This window comes from Gorilla gorilla, chromosome 1 (genome assembly GCF_029281585.2).
Source record: "Gorilla gorilla gorilla isolate KB3781 chromosome 1, NHGRI_mGorGor1-v2.1_pri, whole genome shotgun sequence".
NCBI classification, from domain to species: domain Eukaryota; kingdom Metazoa; phylum Chordata; class Mammalia; order Primates; family Hominidae; genus Gorilla; species Gorilla gorilla.
The window spans coordinates 71604120-71627314 of NC_073224.2; the positions used below are offsets into that span (position 1 = coordinate 71604120).

The 23195-nt window shown below is 36.3% G+C and overlaps 2 protein-coding genes across 21 annotated transcripts in view; one reads left to right on the top strand and one right to left on the bottom strand.

The window, feature by feature from the left end:
- SWT1 (SWT1 RNA endoribonuclease homolog) overlaps positions 1 to 2648 on the bottom strand; it is a 135524-nt gene extending 132876 nt beyond the window's left edge. For 4 of the 19 annotated variants that reach the window (XM_031013055.3, XM_031013047.3, XM_055367546.2 and 1 more), the window contains exon 1: positions 2545 to 2635. The gene's annotated coding sequence lies outside the window, so the exon portion shown is untranslated. Of the gene's footprint in view, positions 1 to 2079; positions 2235 to 2390 lie in introns of those variants that run through there. The other 15 variants (XM_063710071.1, XM_031013050.3, XM_063710065.1 and 12 more) reach the window with 12 other exon arrangements.
- Positions 2175 to 23195, top strand: part of TRMT1L (tRNA methyltransferase 1L) — a 39509-nt gene continuing 18488 nt past the window's right edge. The window contains exons 1-10 of one of the 2 annotated variants that reach the window (XM_019027958.3): positions 2175 to 2274; positions 7773 to 7883; positions 9210 to 9323; positions 12440 to 12504; positions 14119 to 14248; positions 15684 to 15807; positions 16282 to 16361; positions 19492 to 19741; positions 20135 to 20347; positions 21914 to 22104. In XM_019027958.3, the coding sequence (XP_018883503.2) occupies positions 12448 to 12504; positions 14119 to 14248; positions 15684 to 15807; positions 16282 to 16361; positions 19492 to 19741; positions 20135 to 20347; positions 21914 to 22104 (1045 nt within the window). In that variant the 5' untranslated portion in view covers positions 2175 to 2274; positions 7773 to 7883; positions 9210 to 9323; positions 12440 to 12447. Of the gene's footprint in view, positions 2275 to 2619; positions 3232 to 7772; positions 7884 to 9209; positions 9324 to 12439; positions 12505 to 14118; positions 14249 to 15683; positions 15808 to 16281; positions 16362 to 19491; positions 19742 to 20134; positions 20348 to 21913; positions 22105 to 23195 lie in introns of those variants that run through there. The other variant, XM_004028048.4, reaches the window with a different exon arrangement.

Sequence of the window (23195 nt, forward strand, 5' to 3'; positions counted from 1 at the left end):
GTTGGTACACAGTAATGTCTACATACATACTTGCTTGTATGGTTGTCTTTCTACTAGACACTGAGCTCGAGTGTGCCGTATTAAAAACTTAGGCGCTCATAAATGCCTACTGAGTGAATAAATGAGTGAATTCTTCTTCCTTGGAATATTAACTCTTTCATTCTGAACCACTTCGAATTCACTCACTGTAGTTCCTCTGTCCACCTCCCATCCCCGTCTCACTTTTCCAGCCCTGCTGTGGACCAAGTCAATACTGTTAGTGGATGACAGTATTGTGGACTATCCCAGAAAAACACTTATGTTTAGGTTTATTCGGACAAATGTTGTATATTCATACTAGTGTGAAATTCCTATTGATTTTATGCAAATCAAAACATAAATGAGGGGAGACTTCATGTGCTGGCCAGTCTTCAAGATGGCTCCTGATGATTCCTGATGCTTGGTAATCACGCACTTAATATAATCTGCTACCACAATGAATAGGGCTGACCTGTGTAACCAATAAGATATTATTGCTACATGGTGGTATGTGGCTAAATCATATAAGATATCATGACGTCTGCCTTGTTCTGTCTTGGACTGCTCACTCTAGGGAAAGTCAGAGTGTCATGAGGACACTCAAACAGCCCATGGAAAGGCTCGCAAAGGAAGAACTACTGGCATCTTGCCAACAACCAGAACCAACTAACAGCCAGGCACGTGAGTGTATTACCTTTGAAGCTGATGATCCTGCACCCCTAATCAAGTGACATGACAGCAGCCCTGGCACATATCTTCACTGCAACCTCAAGAGACCCAAACCCAGATCAACCCAGAAAGTCATTTCTGAGTTCCTGACCCACAGAAACTGTGGAGTAATAAATGTTTACTGTTGTTTTAAGCTACTATGTTTTGGTATAACTTATGCAGTAGCAATAGATGAATAACATTATTTCTTTAATTCTTCAAACATTGACTATTCCTTCTTCAGGATGTCTTACAAGCAGAGACCATGCTTAGAAATTCTTACAAAAATTCCCACAGAATCCAGATACTAAAATCTGACCCTTTTAATCTGGTTTCCAGCTGGTGTTAAATGGCATTAACATACTGAATCTAGCTTTCAGTTAACCATCTGGTCATTTAGAAATAAAAAATCATCATGAACGACAGTAAAAAAAAAAAAAAACAAAGAAATGGGAACAAGAATTATTGGATGATGCACAGATATAGTTAGCATTTCTGTAAGTTATAGTCAGTGTTATCCCATTTTTAATTGACTGTTGAGCCATGAGTCAACTACACATTCAGGAATACTAGATAAAAACTGTGCGGGACGATCAAGATAAAAGCTGTGCGGGACGATCACTAAAAGGGATTTAGGACTATAACTCACAGAAGCTCCACAGGGATAATCTGTTCCCATTAAACTGGGGAGAGGTTAAACACACACACACACCCCTCCAGGTATATACTTCTTAACTATAGGGGGAGGAGTTAATTTCCAGTTAGTGCTTCAAAGTGCCAAATAATCATGCTATCTCTTCCCCGGGGTTCTGAAACAAGTAGGAAACAAATAGACCAAGAAGATTGGCGTTTATCAACTTAATTAACTAAGAAAAGCTAACTGGAAGCGCGCGTCTTGTTCTTGAGACTAAATTGGGCTTCCCTCTCCTGCCCTGATGCCTAGAAGGTTCGGACCAAGCCCAAGCAGGGCAGCCACAAAGTTCACGTTTTTCTCCTTTCTGTCCCAGTGGATTTATCGCGGGGGGCAGAAGAAAGAAACAAGAAAGGCTCGAATGTCAAGTAGGCACTAAGAGTGAAGGGGAGAGAAGTACGGGGGACAGGGGACTCGCTAGCATATGTTTTGGTGATCTGAAACGCATCAAAATCAAATGCCCCGAAGCTCTACCCACTCAGAGCTCTGATTATTAAAAGCCTGAAAACAAAGCAAAATAGAGCAAAACAACTAATTTCTATCCACTGGCCACACCGCAGAACTGCTGATACTGGCAACATGAAGACTAAAGCAAAAATAAAAACAAAGGAAAAGAGCGTTCGGGTCACGGTGTAGGTAAGGGTGCGAAATGAAGAACAGACCCTAATTCCAAGTCAGCGGGATGGACAGGCAAGCTCGTCAGCTGCTAGTAAACCGCCGCGGCCCGCGGGCTCCGCACGAACCGACCAGACCCCAACACCGGGCAAGGGGCAGCCCCGGAGGGAAGCCGGGCCAGAACCACACCCTCCACGGAGCTGGCTTGTCCGCGGATCCGCCCACAGAGTCGCCCCGCCCAGGTCCGGGTGACTCCTGAGTCCCCAGTCCGGCCGGCCGCCCGCCCGCCAGTATACTTGGGGCGGGGGACGAGGGGGAACCTGCCCAGCAAAACGTCAACGCACCCCGCAGTTCCTACCTTACCAGCGCCGGCGGCAGTGGCAACTCCGGAGGCCCAAGCCAAAGCAGAGGGACCCCCCCCCCCCCCCCAACACACACACACACCCCGCCCCACCAACTGTATGCCTGCTGGGAAAGGTAGTTCTGCGCCTGGACCCGGACTACCTACTCACCGCTCCGCAGCGTTCGCTTAGATTTGCATTTACTTCCTCCGAGGCTTGAACTCCGGCCCCGCCCCCAGACTGCGCAGTGTACCCTGGGTGCTGTAGTCTTTGTTCGGTTTGGTGGTTGGCCGGTGGGCCGGAGACGCACCGTAGAAACCGAACCCTCTTACCCAATTGGACGCCGTCCCCAGTACGCTTCTGCGCAGTTTGTGGTGGCGTCGTAACGCCTCGGGGAAAGGGAAGCGGACGGGCATCTGGAATCGCTGCCTCTGGCTTTCTGTTTTCTACTAACAGGATTTGGTCACTGGTTCTTCATCTTTTGTCTGTTGCACGCATCCCGCCCTCCCCACTTGCTTCCCCACTCCTTGGATCCAGCCCTGTGGGCATTCACGTCAGTTCTCTGACCCCGCCGTGAGCCCCGCTCCGGGTCCCCGGGCGGGCTTGGCACGGAGGCGGTAACTATGGAGAATATGGCGGAGGAGGAGCTGCTGCCCCTGGAGAAGGAGGAGGTGGAGGTGGCCCAGGTCCAGGTCCCGACCCCGGCCCGGGACTCGGCTGGGGTCCCAGCTCCGGCCCCGGATTCGGCTCTGGACTCGGCTCCGACTCCGGCCTCGGCTCCAGCCCCAGCCCCTGCCCTGGCCCAGGCTCCGGCCCTGTCCCCGTCCCTAGCCTCTGCCCCTGAGGAGGCTAAAAGCAGTAAGTGCAGAAGGCCCAGATCTTTCTGCTGCAGAAGAGAGAAAGTGCGCCTTGCTGGGAAGTAGGGGAGGCCCTTCACCGGGATGGTTTTTATGGGTCAAGGCAGGTTTAGAAAAATGGTGGGGAGGAAAGAGGGGCCCGTGTAGCGGCTAAAGCAGGGGTACAGAATGGGAGACGGCGTCTTCATAAGCCTCGAGGATGTCACGGTGAGGGATATGCGGAGAGCAGGAATGCTGCAGATAGAAGAAAATAATGAGGTTAAGGGCTTTTTCTTAAAAGGGAGTCTTTTTAAGGTACAAAAATAGGAAGTTACACATAATTTGGTAGTTTCCCGCAGTCCAGTCTGCCATGGTTAACTAAGTTCTTTCAAATGTGACATAGTAACCGAGGCAACCTGTTTACGGTAGTAGATCCTAGCTGCCAACATTTCTAAACCATTGCTGTCTACTAGCTTTTCTGCTTCGACAGCCACAAGGAGATGAGTTTTTCTCATTTCAGTTTTCTTTTCCCCCGCTAGCAGCTTGCTTCCGAAGAGATTTTGAGGCTGAGTAGTAGTTTAGGAAAGAATCGACTAAATTTATGGATGTTTTCCCCCATACATAAATACCAATTGAGTTTTGTACTCCATTCCATCAGAAATAGACTGTTGAGAATTAATGGCCCATATTATTGTGCTTCTGAATGTGCCTGCATGTTTTCTAAGTGGTGGTTTATTGGACCATATAGGAATTTAAAAGACTGATGAGTAACACTTTCTTAAGGATCTTCTAACATTTTAAAATGTAAGGTCTAAGAAAGACATAATTTAAGTTCTTTTAACATTTAGTTTGTGGTCATAAATTGACCTTTATGTGCTTTCTGAATTGGAACTTAATCTTTAATTCATTATTTTTCCTACTTCTAGGCCAGTTTTGAGTTTAATATTTATAAAACGTTAGATAGTTATAGATAGGATTATTTTGCAGTTTTGAAACAACATACAAATTGTTATAGATTTCAGAGCAGGGCTAATCACAGGAAAGACAAAAGTCAGGATGCTTCAGGTAAGCCCCTTCTCATTATATAAGATCAGAGCTTGTAGGTACAAAATAAGGCCAGTTGTTTCTTCAACTACAGTGGGTAGGGAAGGGGGAGGCATGGGGAGCTGAGAGGGTTCCACCCTCCTAAGTAGCCTCCTACCTCACTTCCAAGTTGTATTTGTTTATATTAGTCAGAAGTGGTTCAGCAGCTTTAGGAAATGCATGCATTCTCTACCTCCTCACCATCAAAAATATGTTAAACATAGAAAAGACTTATCTATATATTCCAAAATTTACAAATACGTAATTCGAAGAATGTATACTATATGGGAAACTGAAAATGCATTAGTAGGACAAATATGTAATGATTGAGAAGTCTGAAATACATTAGAACTAATACATATATTAATCACATTTTAAACATTATTTTTAGTTGATCTAGTTAGTCCTTTGAAATCAGTCATAACTAGGTAAGATGAAGATAGCCTATCTGAAATAGAATTGAAAATTGAGGAAAAAGTAATAGAATAAGTTGTAAAAGACCCTCTTAGCATCTTGGAGACATCTAATTTAACAAGAAGTTTGCCTTTTGACTTCTGGATTAATAGTGTGTTACAAAAAGCAGATTGAGTATTTTGCATACAGATTGTCTGATACGCACTATCTTAAACCAGAAGGTGATTTCAGAGATGTTTATAGGCATATCATGCATTTTTAAACAGATCTTCAAGAGTTTCTTCAGTAGTAGACCACAGGATTTTTAGTTTTCTAACTTAACCAAGCTCCTTTCTCTTATTTTATGCTATTTAATAGAATAATTTCAATAGGCACGTCTTTATTGATTGCTGTTTATCTTGTTTTACATACACAGATCTTTGAACTCTGGAACCAAAAGCCTTTATGGTTACAAATTAGATAGGTTAGTTTGTACACATGGATTCATTTCTGGAATATTACCGTCTGACCTAGCAAAAGATTTTTATGAAACATGGAAAAGTTTTACCTGTTTATAGAAATTATATCTCATTATAACTCATTTGACCAGTATCTGATATAGGAAATTAACCAATATTGTTTGTTGCTTCTTTAAAAATAAGGTGAATAACCAGGCACCAGCCTATACTCCCAGCTACTCAGGAGGCTGAGGCAGGAGGATTGCTTGAGCCCAGGAGTTTGAGGCTGCAGTGAGCTATGATTGAGCCACTACATTCCATGGAGGCTGGGTGACAGAGCAAGACCCATCTTTAAATAATAATAATATGAAAAATTACCTTTTAATAAATTTGAGCAGGAGTGTCTGATAGTGCTGAATTGGATTCCAAAATTATTGACACAGTGTACTACTGCATCCAAAAAGTCTAATGATTTTTTTAACTTCTTGTTTAACAAACTTTAGTGCCTCCTATCTGCAAGTTACTGCATTAGGCACTTAGCCATCAGAAAGATGAACAAGAAATAGGCCTTGTCTTCTGTTGATTATTTGTGGGGAAAGCGAACAAGGACACAAATTATACAAATGGGTAAACAAATGAACTGATAGTGAAGCTCGGAGAGGAGTAGTCAAGAAGGTGCTAATATCAAGAATTGAATTTTAAAGTCTCAAGGTTTTAAATTGTATAACCTAATAACATAATATTAGAGAGCCCTGTGGTTTATCCCACCATCTCCTGTCTCCTTGGGCTCTTTACATATCAGTTTCTCCTAATCTTAATATATATTCAGTCCCCACTTTGTAATTGTTCCTTTCTCTTGGAATGCACATATATTCAGGTTCCCCATACTTAAAAAAAGCAAGTTACAGTCTGATTCATTTCCTTTTTTTATACTATCAAACTTCTCAAAAAAAGAAAAACCTAATTTTCTGTATTTCCTTTCCCCTTCCAATTCTGTTTCTACTCTGAAACACCTCCCTGAACCTGTTTTCTTAAAGGTCACCAGACGTGCTTTCTTGATCTCTACAACTGTTTGTGATATTCAGTGTTGAACGTTTTGCGTTTATAGACTCTTCTGCCTTGGCTTCTGCATTACCTTGATTCCCCTTACCATTTATTCTTTCTGAATCTACATTCCTGATTCCTTCTACTTAATTTTTCTTGTAAATATCTACATCTCTCATACCTCACTACCAGATTATATCTATCTATAATAATCAGTAGCGGGTTCAGCAACAGGTAGGGAATGTATCCCCTACCCACCCCAGTCAGAACATGTTAAACTTATTTTAGACTTATTCATGTATTTCCAAATTTAATTTAATTTGAAGAGAGTGTAATGCTTGAGAAACCTGAAAATGCATTAGTGGGACAAATATGTAATGATTGAGAAATTTGAAATGCATTAGAATTAAAATATAAATCACATTTTAAAGTTAATTTTACGTAGCCTAGTTAGTTGTTTGAAATCAGTCATAACTAGGTAAGACTGGGTCTTGGCTTTTTCTCTTATTTTTCACATTTTTTTTCTTAGGCTTTCTTATTTATTCTCATAGTTTCACCTAATGTGTTACTTACGATTTGTATCTCTAGAATCCCTCCTGAGCTCCAAAAACAAATTGCCAGCTGCCTATTGTGCATTATTGCTGGAATACTGTACCAGTAGTACATCAAACACACCATGTCAAAAACTAAATTTTCATTTCTCTTTTCCCCTTCCTTTCTGCCATAAGAGTTTCTTCTATCTTGTTTGCTTAATATACCATTATTCTCAACCACATAAACTCAAAATCTTGGAATCATCTTTGATTTTACCCTTCACCTTTACTTCTCATATCCCAAGTTCTGTTGCTTATTTTTTTTACCTTCTATTCTGTCCCTTCCCATTGCTAATTTTCTCTGTTACTGATCTTTGGTATTACTGGCAGAGATAGCCTCCTGAAACTCATTCAGATCGTATAATTCACTTCCTCAAAAACCTGCAGAGACTTACCATTATCTGAAGAATAAAGTTCAAACTAACTTGCATAGAATTTATGTTTTCCTTGGTCTGTACTGCATCTTTGGATGCACATATTTCTACTGACTCCATCCCCCCAAACATACCACATTCCAGCCAAGGGTGGGGTGGCATGGTTGTATGTTTTCTACCACATGGATTTGTTCATGAGGTTACTTCAGTTCATGAGGCCAGTTAGCAAATCTCTACTTAATAGTGTTCATTTCATCCTATCTCATATGATAGTCAGAAGTTGACGTATTGCCTTCTCCCACCTGATTGAAAGTTCTTTGAAGATAGAAAACGTGACTTACGTTTCCTTCAGTATTTTGTATAGGACAGAAACATTTTTCATAGAATTATTTTGACTAATTAGATAAAATTTTAAAACTAAATTTATACAGTGGGGTCTCCCCCCAACTTTTCATTCTAAAGCACACTTGTTATTTTATAAACCGAGTTGTGGCAGTATTCCCCATCTAGGTCCATAACACTGTGTTATAGGAAATAAACTTCTATACGATGTGATCAGTAAAAATGGAACTAGAATACAAACTGTTAAAGCATAATCTTCTCAATTTTTTTTTTCAGAGAGACACATCTCAATTCAAAGGCAGCTTGCTGATCTAGAGAAGTTAGCTTTTGTAACTGACGGAAATTTTGACTCTGCCAGCTCATTGAACTCAGATAATCTTGATGCAGGTATTTCCATGTTTGGATTTTTTTTTCTTAGTTTCTAATAATTTATCATCTTTCAATTCACAAAAATAAGTTTGGTAAGAGTAGACTTGTTTATTCTTACTGAACTAGAACAGTGGTAAAATACAGTTTTTTATTCAGGAAATTGGCAACCGCTTATGTGCAAAGTTGCTATGGAAATAAGTTATTTTACAACTCTCCTCAAGAAAATTACAATTTCACGGATGTCTAGGGGCTGTCTATTCGGCAAGTTAGGAATGGCGTTTGGCTACAAGTAACAGAGGTTCCAAAAAACAGTGTCTTAAGAGGTTAATATTCTGTCAGGTAAATGAAGTCCCAAGATAGGCAATTTAGGGCTGGTATGAGAGTTCCACGTTATCAGTGCCCCACACTGCTCTCTTTCTGCTCTACTCTCCTTAGTGTTTGGTTTGTATCTTCAAGATCGCTGACTGCGTGGTTTTTTTGAAGTAGACAGTGTAAAAATAAAAATTGTAGCTGTACTCCATTGTACTATATGTGAAAGATACTTGTTGGGTTAAAAATTATTAATATGAGCTGACAGGTATGTAGGTATAAGAGAAAAAAGAAAAAATTACTTAATGAGTTATTAATGATTCTTGCTGTATATTTTATTGCTTTAAACCTGAATTTGAAATTTAATTCTTTCATCTATACTATCAAAGTTTTTGAGATACATTATATTTCTAATTAAATAAGACATTTTGATGATACATAATCTTTTTGAGAATATGTTAATAAAGAAGGCAGAACTTGTAAATTCAGTAATGGATACGGTGGCTGTAACTATGCGCCCCGTCTCAGAACAGCAGTTATATCAAATCCCATCTATTCCTTCCACTTCCTTCTTCCATTTTTCTAACTCCTCATGTTAACTGTTTTTGTTGTTGCCAGTTTAGTAGAGGAATACCACAGCACATACTTTTGCTCTTTGTCCAATCCCTGTCCTTTTGGGAGTGTAACTGCTGTCCTTTCAGCTGTCCAAAATACAGAGTGATGCTCTCAGTGGTAGAAAATTTGGCCGGAAGGATATCATACAGTTTATCACTTCTTCAACCTTTGTTCCCAGTAACAACAAATGCATCCGCTAGCTACAGAGAGGGAAATTTTAGGGTGAAAAAACAATCGCTGATCATGTGCTACAACAATTACTGTTAACTATCTCCTGGGTCAAGAATAATGACTTCTCCCTAAAGTTAAGAAAGACTTTAAGAAGTAGGAGGGGGAGCCCCCATTAACCTCTTTGTAGCTGAATCCAGGCATTAATAACTAGAATATTCTGTTGTTTATTGATTCTTTTTTCTTTTTAAGGAAACAGACAGGCTTGTCCATTGTGCCCTAAGGAAAAATTCAGAGCTTGTAATAGCCATAAGCTTCGTCGTCACCTCCAGAATTTACACTGGAAAGTCTCAGTTGAATTTGAAGGTTAGTATTTTTGTGCTTGCAAAGTAATATATATGAAATTCAACATTTATTACCAGTTTTGGCATTTTTATCATGAATATAATCAAATATTTTCAGTTTAAAATGTGAGGGGTTTAATGCCCTCATTTCTAATGTATTTAATAAAACACCATATAGCTTTATAGGCAGTAGAGATCTATATGACACAGTTTAGTTCAGCAAACATTTATTATGCATCTGTTGTATACTGAGTACTCTGACCCTGGGAGTCCATTTTGCTTCTTGAACAATGTTTTAATAAGTTTTCCTTTTATTTTACACATATTTTGGAAGGTATAGTACATGTGGTAAAATAAGAAAATAAAATAATTTGTATGAATATTGGAAAATACAAGATATCTCTTTCTGCTGATGGCTTAAAAAAACTACTGGAGTTAAGAGAATTCAGAATGGTGGTGGGATACAAGATAATTCAGAAATCATAGCCATTTTCTACTTCAGATAAATGGAAACAGAAACAAATATTTCAATTATAATCATGATAAAAATGACACAATTTGAGGAAATAAGTTCAACAAGAGGACTCATCATGAAAAGAATAAAATCGAAGGACAGAAAACAAGAACTTTTCAAGTTAAAGGGCTTCCTAAGTGAATTATATGAATTATTATAGCATTTTTGGGAAAAGATCTGACAACATCTTTTAAAATTAAAAATACGCATATCCATCCACCATGCAGTTCCTCTCCTAGGAGTGCCTTAGAAGTAAAAGAATTGAGGTTGGACACAGTGGCTCATACCTGTAATCTCAGCACTTTGGGAAGCTGAGGCGGGAAGATCACTTGAGGCCATGAGTTCAAGACCAGCCTGAGCAACATAGTAAGACCCTGTCTCTATAAAAAAGTGAAAAAAGTAGCCGGGCGAGGTGGCCTGTGCCTGTAGTTGCAACTGCTAGAGAGGCTCAGGTGGTAGGACTGCTTGAGTCCAGAAGCTTGAGGCTGCAGTGCCATAATTGTGCCACTGTATTCCAGCCTGGGCAACAGAGTGAGACTCTGTTTCTTAAAAAAAAAAAAAAAGAAGAGGAAGTAAAAGAATCAACAGGCATGGATAAATGTACAAGGATATTCATTGCAATATTTACTTAGTAACAAAAACTTGGAATTAAAAGAGATGATTGAATAAATTATGGTATATACATACCATGAAATATTATTATGTAGCCATTGAAATGAGTATATTAGATATATACCAGCTAACTTAGAAGTATTTCCATGGTCAACTACTAATGAAAACAGCAATATATAGGGAAGATTTTATAATATTCCATTTGGGTAAAACAAAAAGTCCCACCCTCAAAAGAAACCTAAGTATCAATCTTAAACATATATACATTTATATTTGTATATGATTATGTGAGCACAGAAATTGTAAAATATGGTTGGAGTGTCAGCCAGCCTTGATAAAGCAGGTAGTAAGAGACACCCAGAAAAGAAGTCGGAACTATGCTGGAACTATTTTCTTAGTAGTACTACTAAAAAGATTATCACTAGTTATTTAGGGAAAGGGGAATTAGATGCTAATTTAAGGACCATCTTGTCTTTTAAGTTTAGTTCTATATAAGAATGTATGATAAACCATACTGACTTCTTAGGAAAATAAAGGTCTCATTTCAATTAAAAGGATCTCTCATATTCTTTACTTAGGTCATTGTTTAGCCTTTAGGTTTGGTCTCCCTCCAAGTTATTCTCTTTTCTTAAATATTTTCTTGTGATATTTCTTTACTTACTCATGGATGTGGTTCTCTCATGTACATTAGGCTATTGGGTTCTTTCACATGGTATTGCTCTGGTAGATGGTGAAGATATGATAGTTTTTGTCTCAGTGAGCAGGTTTCAAAGTAGTTGACGTAAAATTGAAGGTAGAAGCAACCAAATCTGCCGAAGGATTGGATGTGAGGTGTGAGAGAAAGAGCCAAGAATGCTTGGGTTTGGGACTTGAGCAAGTAGAGAAATGGAGTTGGCCTTTACTGAGCTGGAGAACAGTGCATTAGGACCAAGTGTGGGAAAGAAGGCCAGAACCAGAAATTTGGGCATTTAAAGGGTGAGATGCATCTAAGTGGAGATGTCAAGTAGCCCATAGGTTATATGAATCTGGAGTTCAGGAAGAATGTGGGGCTAAAGATATGCATTTGGGAGTTGTCAGAAGACACATGGTATTTAAAGCCATAAGATCAGATAAGTAACTAAAAGAATACATATTGATGGAAAAAAGAAGTCATCCAGGACTAAATCTTGGAGCACTTCAGCATATACAAGTAAGAAATGATCGGATCTAAGGTATAAGAAAAAGGCATTAGAGATGACTTTACAGGCTTTGAGTTAAGAGCAACTGTAAGGCATTATCATTCAAAAAAAGTAAAGAAACCTAATGTAAGATAAATTACCAGTTTAGTCTTGACAAGTAGGTTTTGAGATGCTGACTAGATAATCAGTTACATATCCTTAATAGGCAATTGGAAATAGGAATCTGGCTCTTAGGAATGAATTTGTACCTAGAGCTATAATTTGGGATTCCTTTAATTGGAATTGTGAAAGGAGCTAAGTTGCCAAGGAAATGAGAAAAAAAGTCACTTAGCCACCCAAGCCTATGGAATTTCTACATTTTAGGGCATGAGAGAAGGAAGAGGATCTGTAAAGAAGATGAAGAAAGGTGGGAAGAAAACCAAGATAGTACCATGTCATAGATGAAGAAGGGTCTGTATAATGGCAAATATATCAATAGCGTGAGGCAAAGATGAAGCCTAAGAAAAAGTCAAGGTGGCAGAGAATAGGATAAAGCTGAATCCCAAAGATGCTAAATGACTAATCCAAGATAAAACAGATAGTCATGGCGGAACCAGAATTCAAACCTGGATCCCTCTGTATTTGTGTATATAGATAACATATACATATGTATATATGCATACACATATATCTCATGTATAACAATTGGATAAACTAAAGCAATCTCATTTGAGTAATCATGACATTACAAATGTAAGGGTAATTCCAATTCTTATAAAATAAAACTTGCTTATAATTTTTGATAATTGAATATTTAATGAACAGTGTATGATAACCAGCCATTCTTTATTTTAGGTTACAGGATGTGCATCTGTCACTTACCTTGTCGACCAGTGAAACCAAACATTATTGGAGAACAGGTGATCAGATATTAGATTTTTTTATTTTTAAATTTAGTCCTTTTTAAAGAAAGCATAATTTTTACTTACTGTGAAACTAAAATGTGTATGTTCAGCAGTGTGGTTTACTTTAAAATTCTCTGAGTCCTTTCAGATTATCATAATGGGAAAACTATGAAATGTATGAAAAAAATAATTGTTATATTGAAGTTCTCATTTTACAGTTTTTAGTTTAAGTCAGATAAATTGCTCCTTTGTGTTCAAAATGAAAATTAAGTCATTTACTAATTTTGGAATGGAAAATTTAGAGAGTAGTTTTTTCTCTTAAAATTTCGGTCATGGAATACGAGCTTCAATTTCTGTGATTTAGTAAATATCTTAGTATGTTTTGATTTAATTCATCTTCCCCATGTCCTTCCTTTTGAGTTCAATCTTAGAGAATCAAGAAACTTTCAGAAATCTTAGTAACTTTTTAAAAAATACATGTGTTTTATTTTTAGGGTAGATTTGACCTAAGGGGAATACAAACTATAAAATTTTTTAGTGACACTATCCTGAATGCATATTGGCGTAATGAGTTCCCATTATTACATTTTCTTTTGAGCCACTAAAAGCAGTATAGTGTTGACAAAAAAGAAAATATTCTGTAAGTAGTAGTCAAAACAGTACCTGGTCCATCAGCCTAGTCTAAGATATTTTGAATATGATAATCACAGTACCACAAGGAACCTTGGGTAATGTGCTTCACTATTTTCTATTTGCTGTAAGGGTCCAAGTAAAAAAGGAGGTAGCAGCACTAAGAGTAAAAGGCATCAAAACTAGGAAAGAGCCATTGGAGCAGTCTTTTGTTCTCAGCTAAATGAGAAATTATGAAGTGAAAATTTTTTTACTCGGATAAGTACGCTTCTAATTATGTCTCTAACATTCAGTGGGGTACTGGAGCTGGCTCAAATTTTCAGAAATCTTTCAAGCTGGTTGTTTAGTATGGCCTCCATTAAAAATTAAGTTATATAAACCTAAAAATGAATGAGTTATATTAAAAAACAAAGGTAATGAATGTTCACTTCATATCATTTTTCTCCTGTATTTTAATATTATCTGTGCACTTACAGTTATTTACATCTGTTATGTCTGCTGGGTGGCAGTGCTCTGTAATGGTGTAATAATGCACATCTTTTCCTAAATTCACATTCAGTGATGTTGCATTGATAGCTTAAAATCTATGACAGTTGTAGCTTGAAATTGGCTATAGCAGAGTATTTATGCCACAGAAATCTGCAAATACTACAAATCAGGGCTTTATTTTCCTGGAGAGCCAGTTAATAAGCATTTACCAGCACACCACTCCTAACATTACCCCATTTTTAAATGCAACTTATAGAAAATACAATTATTTTCTGATTGGAATGAATGAGAAAAGCTAGGAAATTAAACTTCTGGCCTATTGTAAAGTAAGGTTTAAAAGTATATGTAAATACAGGTAAGGAAGTTAAGATACTTTCAAAGTCACATGGCAAAATTAAAATTATCTTCTATACCATTAAATCCAAGACACTAATGTACTTAAATTTGCAAACATATACTTCTGTTTCATTGTCTTAGCAACTTATTTAAATTAAATACTCTGTTTGATAGATAACCAGTAAAATGGGAGCCCATTATCATTGTATCATTTGTTCAGCAACAATCACCAGAAGAACTGATATGCTAGGACATGTTAGGCGCCACATGAATAAAGGAGAGACTAAATCTAGTTATATTGCAGGTAAGTTGAGCAATCTCATTAACATATTAATATGTAAATCCTTAAATAATGGTCCAGTTATTATTTTTAGACATCAGGAATATAAAATAATGCTGATTTAACCAAATGATTTAGTTCACTAGTCCATTCCTTCAGCTTTTGGTTTCTTTCTGTAAGGTCTCCAAAAACATTTTAACATTCTCAATGTATATATTTAATAAATGGTGTAGAAAAAAGTAAGTGACACTCAAGTGACTATAGGTATTTTAATGAAAGATTATAGAATCGTTTTCCCAGTGACAGCTTTTACACCCTTCACTGTCATGTATGTATTGTTGGAAAACACTAGAAAAAAAGATACAGTGAAATAAAGACTATTATTCTTAGTGATAGGAAATTATTAATAGCTTGTTACTACTTAGAGATCCCTTCTCAAGAATTAAATTAAGCACTAATGGCCTAAAGCATGTATTATATGTAATGAATAACTTCTCTCCTCTGTGTCCAGAATGGCACTACGTACCATTCCTTTAAGAATTGAAAAAAAAAAAAAAGTCACTGAACTATTTTTCTATGAAGCATAATTTTCTCACAGAGCCTAAGTTGAGAAAGTCTGACCTTGTGAGATATGCGACATGCCTCCTCACGGGTAGAAAAGGGTATGTAACACAGTGCTAGGGAAAGTTACTATTATTTGTCATTTTAGAAAGAAAGATACAGTCGCCATTTAGTTAACATTCCAACTGTAATGTTATCAAGAAATCCAAACATAAAGGATCTCAACTTTCCCACACATCCCATATCTCATTTCTTAAATATTTAAAACATATGCACGTATATACACATCAATATTTTATTAGTTTATAGCTAAATGATTCTAACATACTAAGTGTAAAATCATTTTTTCATTAGTTTGTAGCCATTTCAATGTAATTTGTGACTTGAAATCATTATGAGAAAATATTCTGAAGTCTCCCATGTTCAGGAAATAGAGTGATTCTTAGTAAGCCATGCTAGCTAATGGAATGCAGCCATATGGAGTTACTCATTTTCTAACAATTATACCATAGTGAAATATATTTAGCAAACAATGTAGTGTTTGATGAACCACAAAGGTATTCTAGGATTTTGTGCTTTCCTAGGGTGATTGTTCTTAGGTATCATAATACAGATATACTGATGTGCTGGACAGTCAAGGTAGTAAATTAACTTTCATTAATCAGATGTTTAACTGAGTGTTACTCTTTTGTAGAGAGTGCTGAATAAATCAGTTCTTTGGTTTTGGTTTTTTTACATCTGCCAAACCGTTTGCATTAACACAAAATAATATAAAGTTATTTTTCAAATTATGTATTTATTGTTTTAGATGTTTATAATTATTTTGTGTTTTCTTGGAAATCTTTTGTTTAGAATTATTTTGTGTTTCCCTGGAAATCTTTTCTTTTTTGCATCTTAGCTTCCACTGCTAAACCACCTAAGGAAATTTTGAAAGAGGCAGACACGGATGTACAAGTTTGTCCCAACTATTCTATACCTCAGAAGACAGATTCCTATTTTAACCCCAAAATGAAACTAAATCGGTAAGATAAATTGAAAATAGGGTTATGGGATGTTTCAAATTATTATAAATATACCTTCTCTTAACCTTTATGTTCTAATATATTAAAATTTAGAACTAGATACAGAATAAAAATCATCTGTTTTAACATTTTTCTCAGAAGGATTGTTTCTTTTTTTCTACCAAGCCAATGTCTTTATCAGAGAATAAGATAGGCGTAACTTTATATAATTACTGAACAAGCGGGTACTTTGGTGAGCAAGTTTTCTTTATAAATAAATAAATACTTGTTAATAGAATCCAACTGGATTCATAGTTTAATTTCACATATATTTAGTTCTTATAGTATTAAATTCAGAATATGTTTTCAGGTCTCCTTTTGAAATAGTTTGTACAGTAACTAGGAACTTCAGTTCACTATTCTTAAATGAAATAAAATCTATGATGGTGAAGCCATGGTAAAGTAAAGATATTTCAGATTATGATTTCCTTCTAGGCAGCTAATATTCTGTACATTGGCTGCTTTGGCTGAGGAACGAAAACCTTTGGAATGTCTAGATGCTTTTGGAGCCACTGGTAAGTGAGGACACTTTTTTGGAACCCCATTTTATTGATTCAATTTTACCGTATTTTTTCTTAGAAAATATATATGGGCAGTGATGTAAAAAAATTAAAGATCCAAGGCAAAATTTTTAATTTTTTATTGTGAAAAATTTTAAATGTATATTAGAGTATAATAAGTGAGTCCCTGTGTATCCATCGCTTACTTCAAAAATGAGTGGTTCATGCTCAGTCGTTTTCTCGTTGTCCTCATACCTCATATCCTAATCTTTTGATATCCATTAATTTGAAACAAATAACAGATACTTCATTTCATCTGTAAGTATTTCAGTTGGATCTCTAAAAGGTAAAGATTTTTAAAAAATAAAACCACTATACTGTCATCATACTTTAAAAATTAAGAATAATTCTTTAATATCAATTGTTTGCCCAATTATCTCATAATATGTTTTAAAAATCAAATCAGAATGCAGACAAAAACTATATTTCAGTTGTTTGATATATCTAAGTCTCTTTTAAATCTATGGGTCCTTCTATCATTTTCTGTGTGTGTGATAATTATTTGTTGACTTAACATGTCTTTTGACCTATAGAGTTTCCCGCAGTCTAGATTTTTGCTGATTGTATTGTTATGGCTCATAAAACATGTTCTTCTATCTCCTGTATTTTTGTAAATTGGTCATTTAATTATATTCAGATACAATTTTTTTTTTTTTTTTGCAATAATACTTGTTTGCTGCAATCAGGCAGCACCTGATGTCTGGTTGTGTCTCTTTTTTTGTGTTGTGACGATCATTGCCTAGGCTTTAGACAGTGGAATAAAGTGAAATTTTAAACATTGAGAATATTCTTCTCAAAAGACTTAATAGTAGAGAAAAGATAATAGAAACAGTAGAAAATTTCTAAAAAGCCTCCGTACCCAATCCAAGTCCTTCTTTATAAAGATTATAAGAGTACACTTTTGGGGAGTTTGTGCCAAAAGAGTGAAAGCATGAGTTAGCTCTCCTTCCTAAACTCCTCTCCTCAGGGAAAAGTAGTGGTTAAAAGCATGGACTGTGGAACCAGACTGCCTGAGTTCAAATCCCAGCTTTATCGCTTTGATAGTTGTATGACCACAGGAAATTGTGCCTCAATTTGCTCATCTATTAGAAGAGGAGACTACTGCTGCTACCATGATGATCAGCATTAGTACCATCTCAGTATAAACATGGTAAAAGTGATGAGGTGATGCTTCTGATTATTTCCCAAGTCGCTTGGATTTGAAATTTGAATCGTGTTTTTACTCCTTGTTTTCCTGTTACTCTTCCCATATCTACTCAGCCACCAGGTCTGTTCTAATTTGTTTTTTCTATTATAACTCACATTTTCCATTCCATATCCACCAATTTAGTGATTTCATAGCAAGCCTATTGCAGTAGCTTCTAAATAGTACCCTTGCTTCCAGTCATTTCTCTCCTCCAGTTTGTCTTGCCTGTTACTGCTAAACAGCTATTCCTCTGAAGCACCACATTAATGTTACTTATCAATCAAAAAAGTCATTCATCTTTATTGCCGAGAGTCCAGACTTCTCAGACTACATTTGATATCTTCCATATCTGATCCTAACCTGCTTGTCCAAATTTATTTCTCAGTATTTTTCACCATACACCGTTTTTCTTTACTCTTTTGAGACAGTTTCGCTCTGTCACCCAGGCTGGAGTACAGTGGTACCATCTCAGCTTGCTGCAACCTCCGCCTCCTGGGTTCAAGCAATTCTCTTGCCTCAACTTCCCAAGTAGCTGGGATGACAGGCGCCTACCACCACACCTGGCTGATTTTTGTATTTTTAGTAGAGACAGGGCTTCGCCATGTTGGCCAAGCTGGTCTTGAACTCCTGACCTCAGGTGATCCACCCGCCCCAGCCTCCCAAAGTGCTGGGATTACATGTGTGAGCCACCGCGCGCAGCCTCTTAACTCTTTTTTAAATCTGAAGTCATTAAAGCTAATATCTAAGGAATATATTTCCAGCCTCTTCTTTTAATGTGCCTTTGTAAACTTAGATCAGGTCTGGAGCAGTCATTTTGCACATTTTGCCATTTCTAAAATGAGGATGTCAGAACTTACCTCACAAGCTTGTTGTGAAAATATGAAAAATGCATATATGTGAAGTCCATAACACATGGTATTTTTCCATTCATGAGACACGTGTATGGAGAAGATGGTCAGTATTTCCAGTACATAAGGGGTTTACTAATCTATGTTGGCTGGGCTTGTGTTGCCATCTCCCATTTTGTAATGAATGTCCCTTATGACTTTAAGCTAGTAGATATGGAAAAACTGTGAAAAGGGGCCCTTTTGGTCTGAATTCTTCCTAATCATTTGCTTTTTTGTTTTTGTTTTTGGTTTTGTTGTGTTTTTTTTTTTGAGATAGGGTCTCGGCTTTGAGATGGGGTCTTGGCACCATCTCGACTCACTTCAGTCTGGACCTCTAGGAGGTGATCCTCCCACCTTAGCCTCCCAAAAGTAGCTGGGACCACAAGCATGCGCCACCATGCCCAGCTAATTTTTGTATTTTTCTGTAGAGATAGGGATTTGCTGTGTTGCCCAAGCTGGTCTCAAACTCCTGGGCTCAAGTGATCCACCCGCCTCAGCCTCCCAAAGTGCAGAGATTACAGGTGTGAGCCATCTCACCTGGCCACAATTTTTTTTTTTTTAATTCACAACAATGCTATTGTGCAGTGTTTGAGAAGTGTTGGTCTAGAAAAGTTTTTCATATTTTGGTCCATGATGGTAAACTTCAGCAGGAGGTATTCCAACTTCCCATCCTCCCTTCAAGCAGAGTAATCCCATTGTATAAAGTATTCTATGGTCAGAAAAAAAGCAAAAAAGAAAACATTTTCCACTATTCAACAAAATAAAAAGCAAACATAGAGATTTTATTTGAACAAGGATCATAAAGTAGGTTTAGAAGAAGTATTAGTTAAAATCTGTTAGACACATTTTTAGTTATAACCTTTCTTGAGAAGCTTTGTAGTAAGAATAAGATTCATGAAAACATTAAATTTTGAAATAATTTGTTATTTATAAAACTGAATGTTGTTATACCATTTTTATTCTTTAAAATTATTACAATTATAAAACTCATTTTCTTCCCATTTTTCCTAAGGGATAATGGGATTACAGTGGGCAAAACATCTTGGAAGTGCAGTCAAAGTTACAATCAATGACTTGAATGAAAACTCTGTGACACTGATTCAGGAAAACTGCCATTTAAACAAATTGAAAGTGGTGGTGGACAGTAAGGAAAAGGAAAAGAGTGATGATATTCTTGAAGAAGGAGACAAAAATCTTGGTAATATTAAGGTGACCAAAATGGATGCCAATGTACTGATGCATTTGAGATCTTTTGATTTCATGTAAGTAGAAAAGACTTGCCGTGTCACGTTCTAAACTTATCTGAAATTTTGGGGACGAGGGGTAGTTAAAAATTAAGACAGTTTTTTGTTGTTTATTTATTTAAATTAATGCCATTTTTTGACATTGGCCTAAGGTATGCAGTATGAAAATTTTCTAGTATTTGAAATAAAATGCCTGGGCATGTGACTTTTCCTCTAACCCGAATTTATTTTTACATGTCTGATACATCATACTATCATTTTATTACTTAATTTCAAAACAGAATTATGTACTTAAAATATATTTGCAATGTACTTTTAAATCCATGGAATTTTATAATTAGAAATAATTACAATGGTATAATTTTTGTTACTAATATGACTTTAAAATGTCTATATTCTTTCTGATTTTAGACATCTAGACCCTTTTGGAACATCAGTGAATTACCTAGATTCTGCATTCAGAAATATAAGAAACCTTGGCATAGTGTCAGTGACTTCTACAGATATCAGTTCTTTATATGCCAAGGCACAGCATGTTGCCCGGCGTCACTACGGATGTAACATTGTCCGAACTGAATATTACAAGGAACTAGCAGCCAGAATTGTTGTAGCTGCAGTGGCAAGGTACCAAATTGCCAACAGTGTACTTAGTGTGTTTCAGTATTTGATAAAAAGAGATAATATTACAAGAAGTACTTACCTTATTATTCAAAATATGCACAAAATATAAATTCTGTATTCCTTATCTGTAATACTGGTTTTTAATCTTACATGGTATCTGTTGTAATTTTATTTAAAAGCTTATGCCTGAAATATTCAGTTTACTCTCCAATTAAAATGTTACTGAAATAAAGTATAAGAAAGAAAAGGTAAAAGTGAAAGTTAATTTCCAGTTGATTTGAACAATGTAGGATAAAGGATAGCTATATGAAAGGAAAAGCAAAAACTTTTGTTTTGTTTTTTCGCCATGTTGCCCAGGATGAAACAAGCCTCCTGGCCAACATGGTGAAACCCCGTCTCTACTAAAAATACAAAAATTAGCTGGGCATGTTGGTACACACCTGTAATCGCAGCTACGATTATAGGTTGAGGCACTAGAATCACTTGAACCCAGGAGCCACATGCTGCAGTGAGCCAAGGTTGCTCCACTGCACTCCAACCTGGGCAACATAGTGAGACTCTGCCTCAGAAAGAAACAGTCATTTCTTTTATATCCATTCTATTTTATCTTCTTTATTTATATAGTTTGAATAAAATGATGGCTTACAAACTTGATTCTCCAAAATGGTCTTACAAAATGGGAAGTTCTCTCCATTTCTCACCAGGATTTCCAAACAGAATTTGAAAACAGTTATTTTTTAAAAGGGTGACTTTTTTTGAGCACTTACTATATGCAGATTATGCTAGAATAATATAATATAAATGGATATTGTGAATATAGATAATGGATAATCAGCCAGCTCACTTGCCAGCCCCAATACTAGTTTCAGAGCATTTAAGTAGAAATTTCTACCTCAGGATAAATACAGATTATTAGACTTCATAGACCTTCAGGGTTGTTTCTAATTACCTGAAAGCTGATCTTTACTTTATGCATGCTAAGGACTTAACTGCACATACTTAAAAATGTCTATAATGTAATATCAGCAAATTCAGAGTAATATATATAAATTAAATTTAGTATATGACTGCAGAGTACATAAATGGTATATAGTAGAGCTTAATCCAAAAAGTCTGTGAAATTAATGGTGGAAAGGACTTGGTTCTTTTTTCACTCAATTTTCAGTAGCTAGCATACTATCCTGCATATAGTCATTACTCAATAAATAGATACTGTTTGAAAGAAGCTTTTATAGGAAATAAAATAGATAAAAAGGAAGCAATGTGGTGGTGATGATAAGAAACAAAGTGAAAATGACTGAAAACCAGAAAATATTGCCCTATTGAGAGGATATCACAAGGGAAAATGTCTAGAAACTGAAGACCCTCCCAAGCATCTTTTATTTCCTTGTTTCAATTTCTGTAAAAGTTACAGTAATGATCTTTTAAAAGCACTGCTACTGAGAATTGAATTTTTCTTGATGTCCCATAACTTATCCATAGTATACTGCCCAGGTTAATATTGTCAGTATAATGCCAAACAAGGGAAAATGATAAGCCCACAAAATAACTTGAAAAAATTTATTGTAGAGCTGCAGCCCGATGCAACAAAGGCATAGAAGTACTGTTTGCAGTGGCTCTGGAACATTTTGTGTTGGTAGTTGTGAGAGTTTTGAGGGGACCTACTTCAGCAGATGAAACAGCCAAGAAGATTCAATACCTGATCCATTGTCAGTGGTGTGAAGAGAGAATTTTTCAGAAGGATGGTAATATGGTAGAAGGTAAATTCAAGTTATATATTATGTTTAATTTATCTATAATCCTCCACTGAATAAGCCTTTATCACATCCCTAATTATACATATTGTTGTCCTTTGATTTTAAAGATTACAGTGCTAACTTTGTTATTTCCTATACTGGATTTCCTTTCGTCAACAGACAAGACATTCGTGTGAGTTTATTAAAGTTATTTACTCATGCTGTACAATATATGCTTTCTAGCTCTGCCTTCTATCAAAACATCTAGAAATAACTTAGTTTCCACTCTCAACTAATTTTAGGAACATAAGTCAGATTACGTTTTTTCCAGGCTGTTACAAATCATTAATTTTATAAAAATAATTTTCATGTCTCTGGCTGTGTATAAAAGCCATCAGTTATAAAATGCATTCAATAAACATTTATTGAGCCTCTACTATATGCCAGGCCTGGGGATGGGAAACAAGGAAAAAGCTGTAGTTTATGCCTTCATAAAGCTGTTTCTGTTTGTTTCAGTTCATGGAACTGGAAACAGTTCAGCAACATGGAAACAGTTGCTTATTGTTTTCTGTTAGGTTCTTGGTATTTTATGAATTTTTGAGTTTAGCACTTATTATGTTAAGTTGCAGATTTTTTTCTCATTTTGTCACTTTTTTTTTTTAATCTGTCTTGCAGAAGTTTTTTGTTGCTAATTGAATGTTTATGTAGTCTGGATTTTGCCTGTAGTTAGAAAGAGCTTTCCTACTCCTGGATTATTCGAAGTAGATTAGGTTGTATTGAATAGTACACCTTTCCTTCACTGATTTGAGAATACCTTCTTTATCTTATACTAAATTTCCACATGTATTTGAGTTTGCTTCTAGATTTTCTGTTCTGTTCCAGTGGTTGGATATTTATTCATACACGTCTATCATACTGTTTTGACTATAGTGGCTTTTCAGTGTCATTTAATATCTGTGATGGCAATCCCTACTCAAAGCTCTTTGTTTTCAGTGTTCCTGTATTGCTCTTTTGTTAATCCCTTAATTTAAAAGTAAATAATAACCCAGTTGGCATATTATTTTGATGACATTAAATTGGGGAGAATAGATACTGTGATTTTTGAAGCTTCCTAC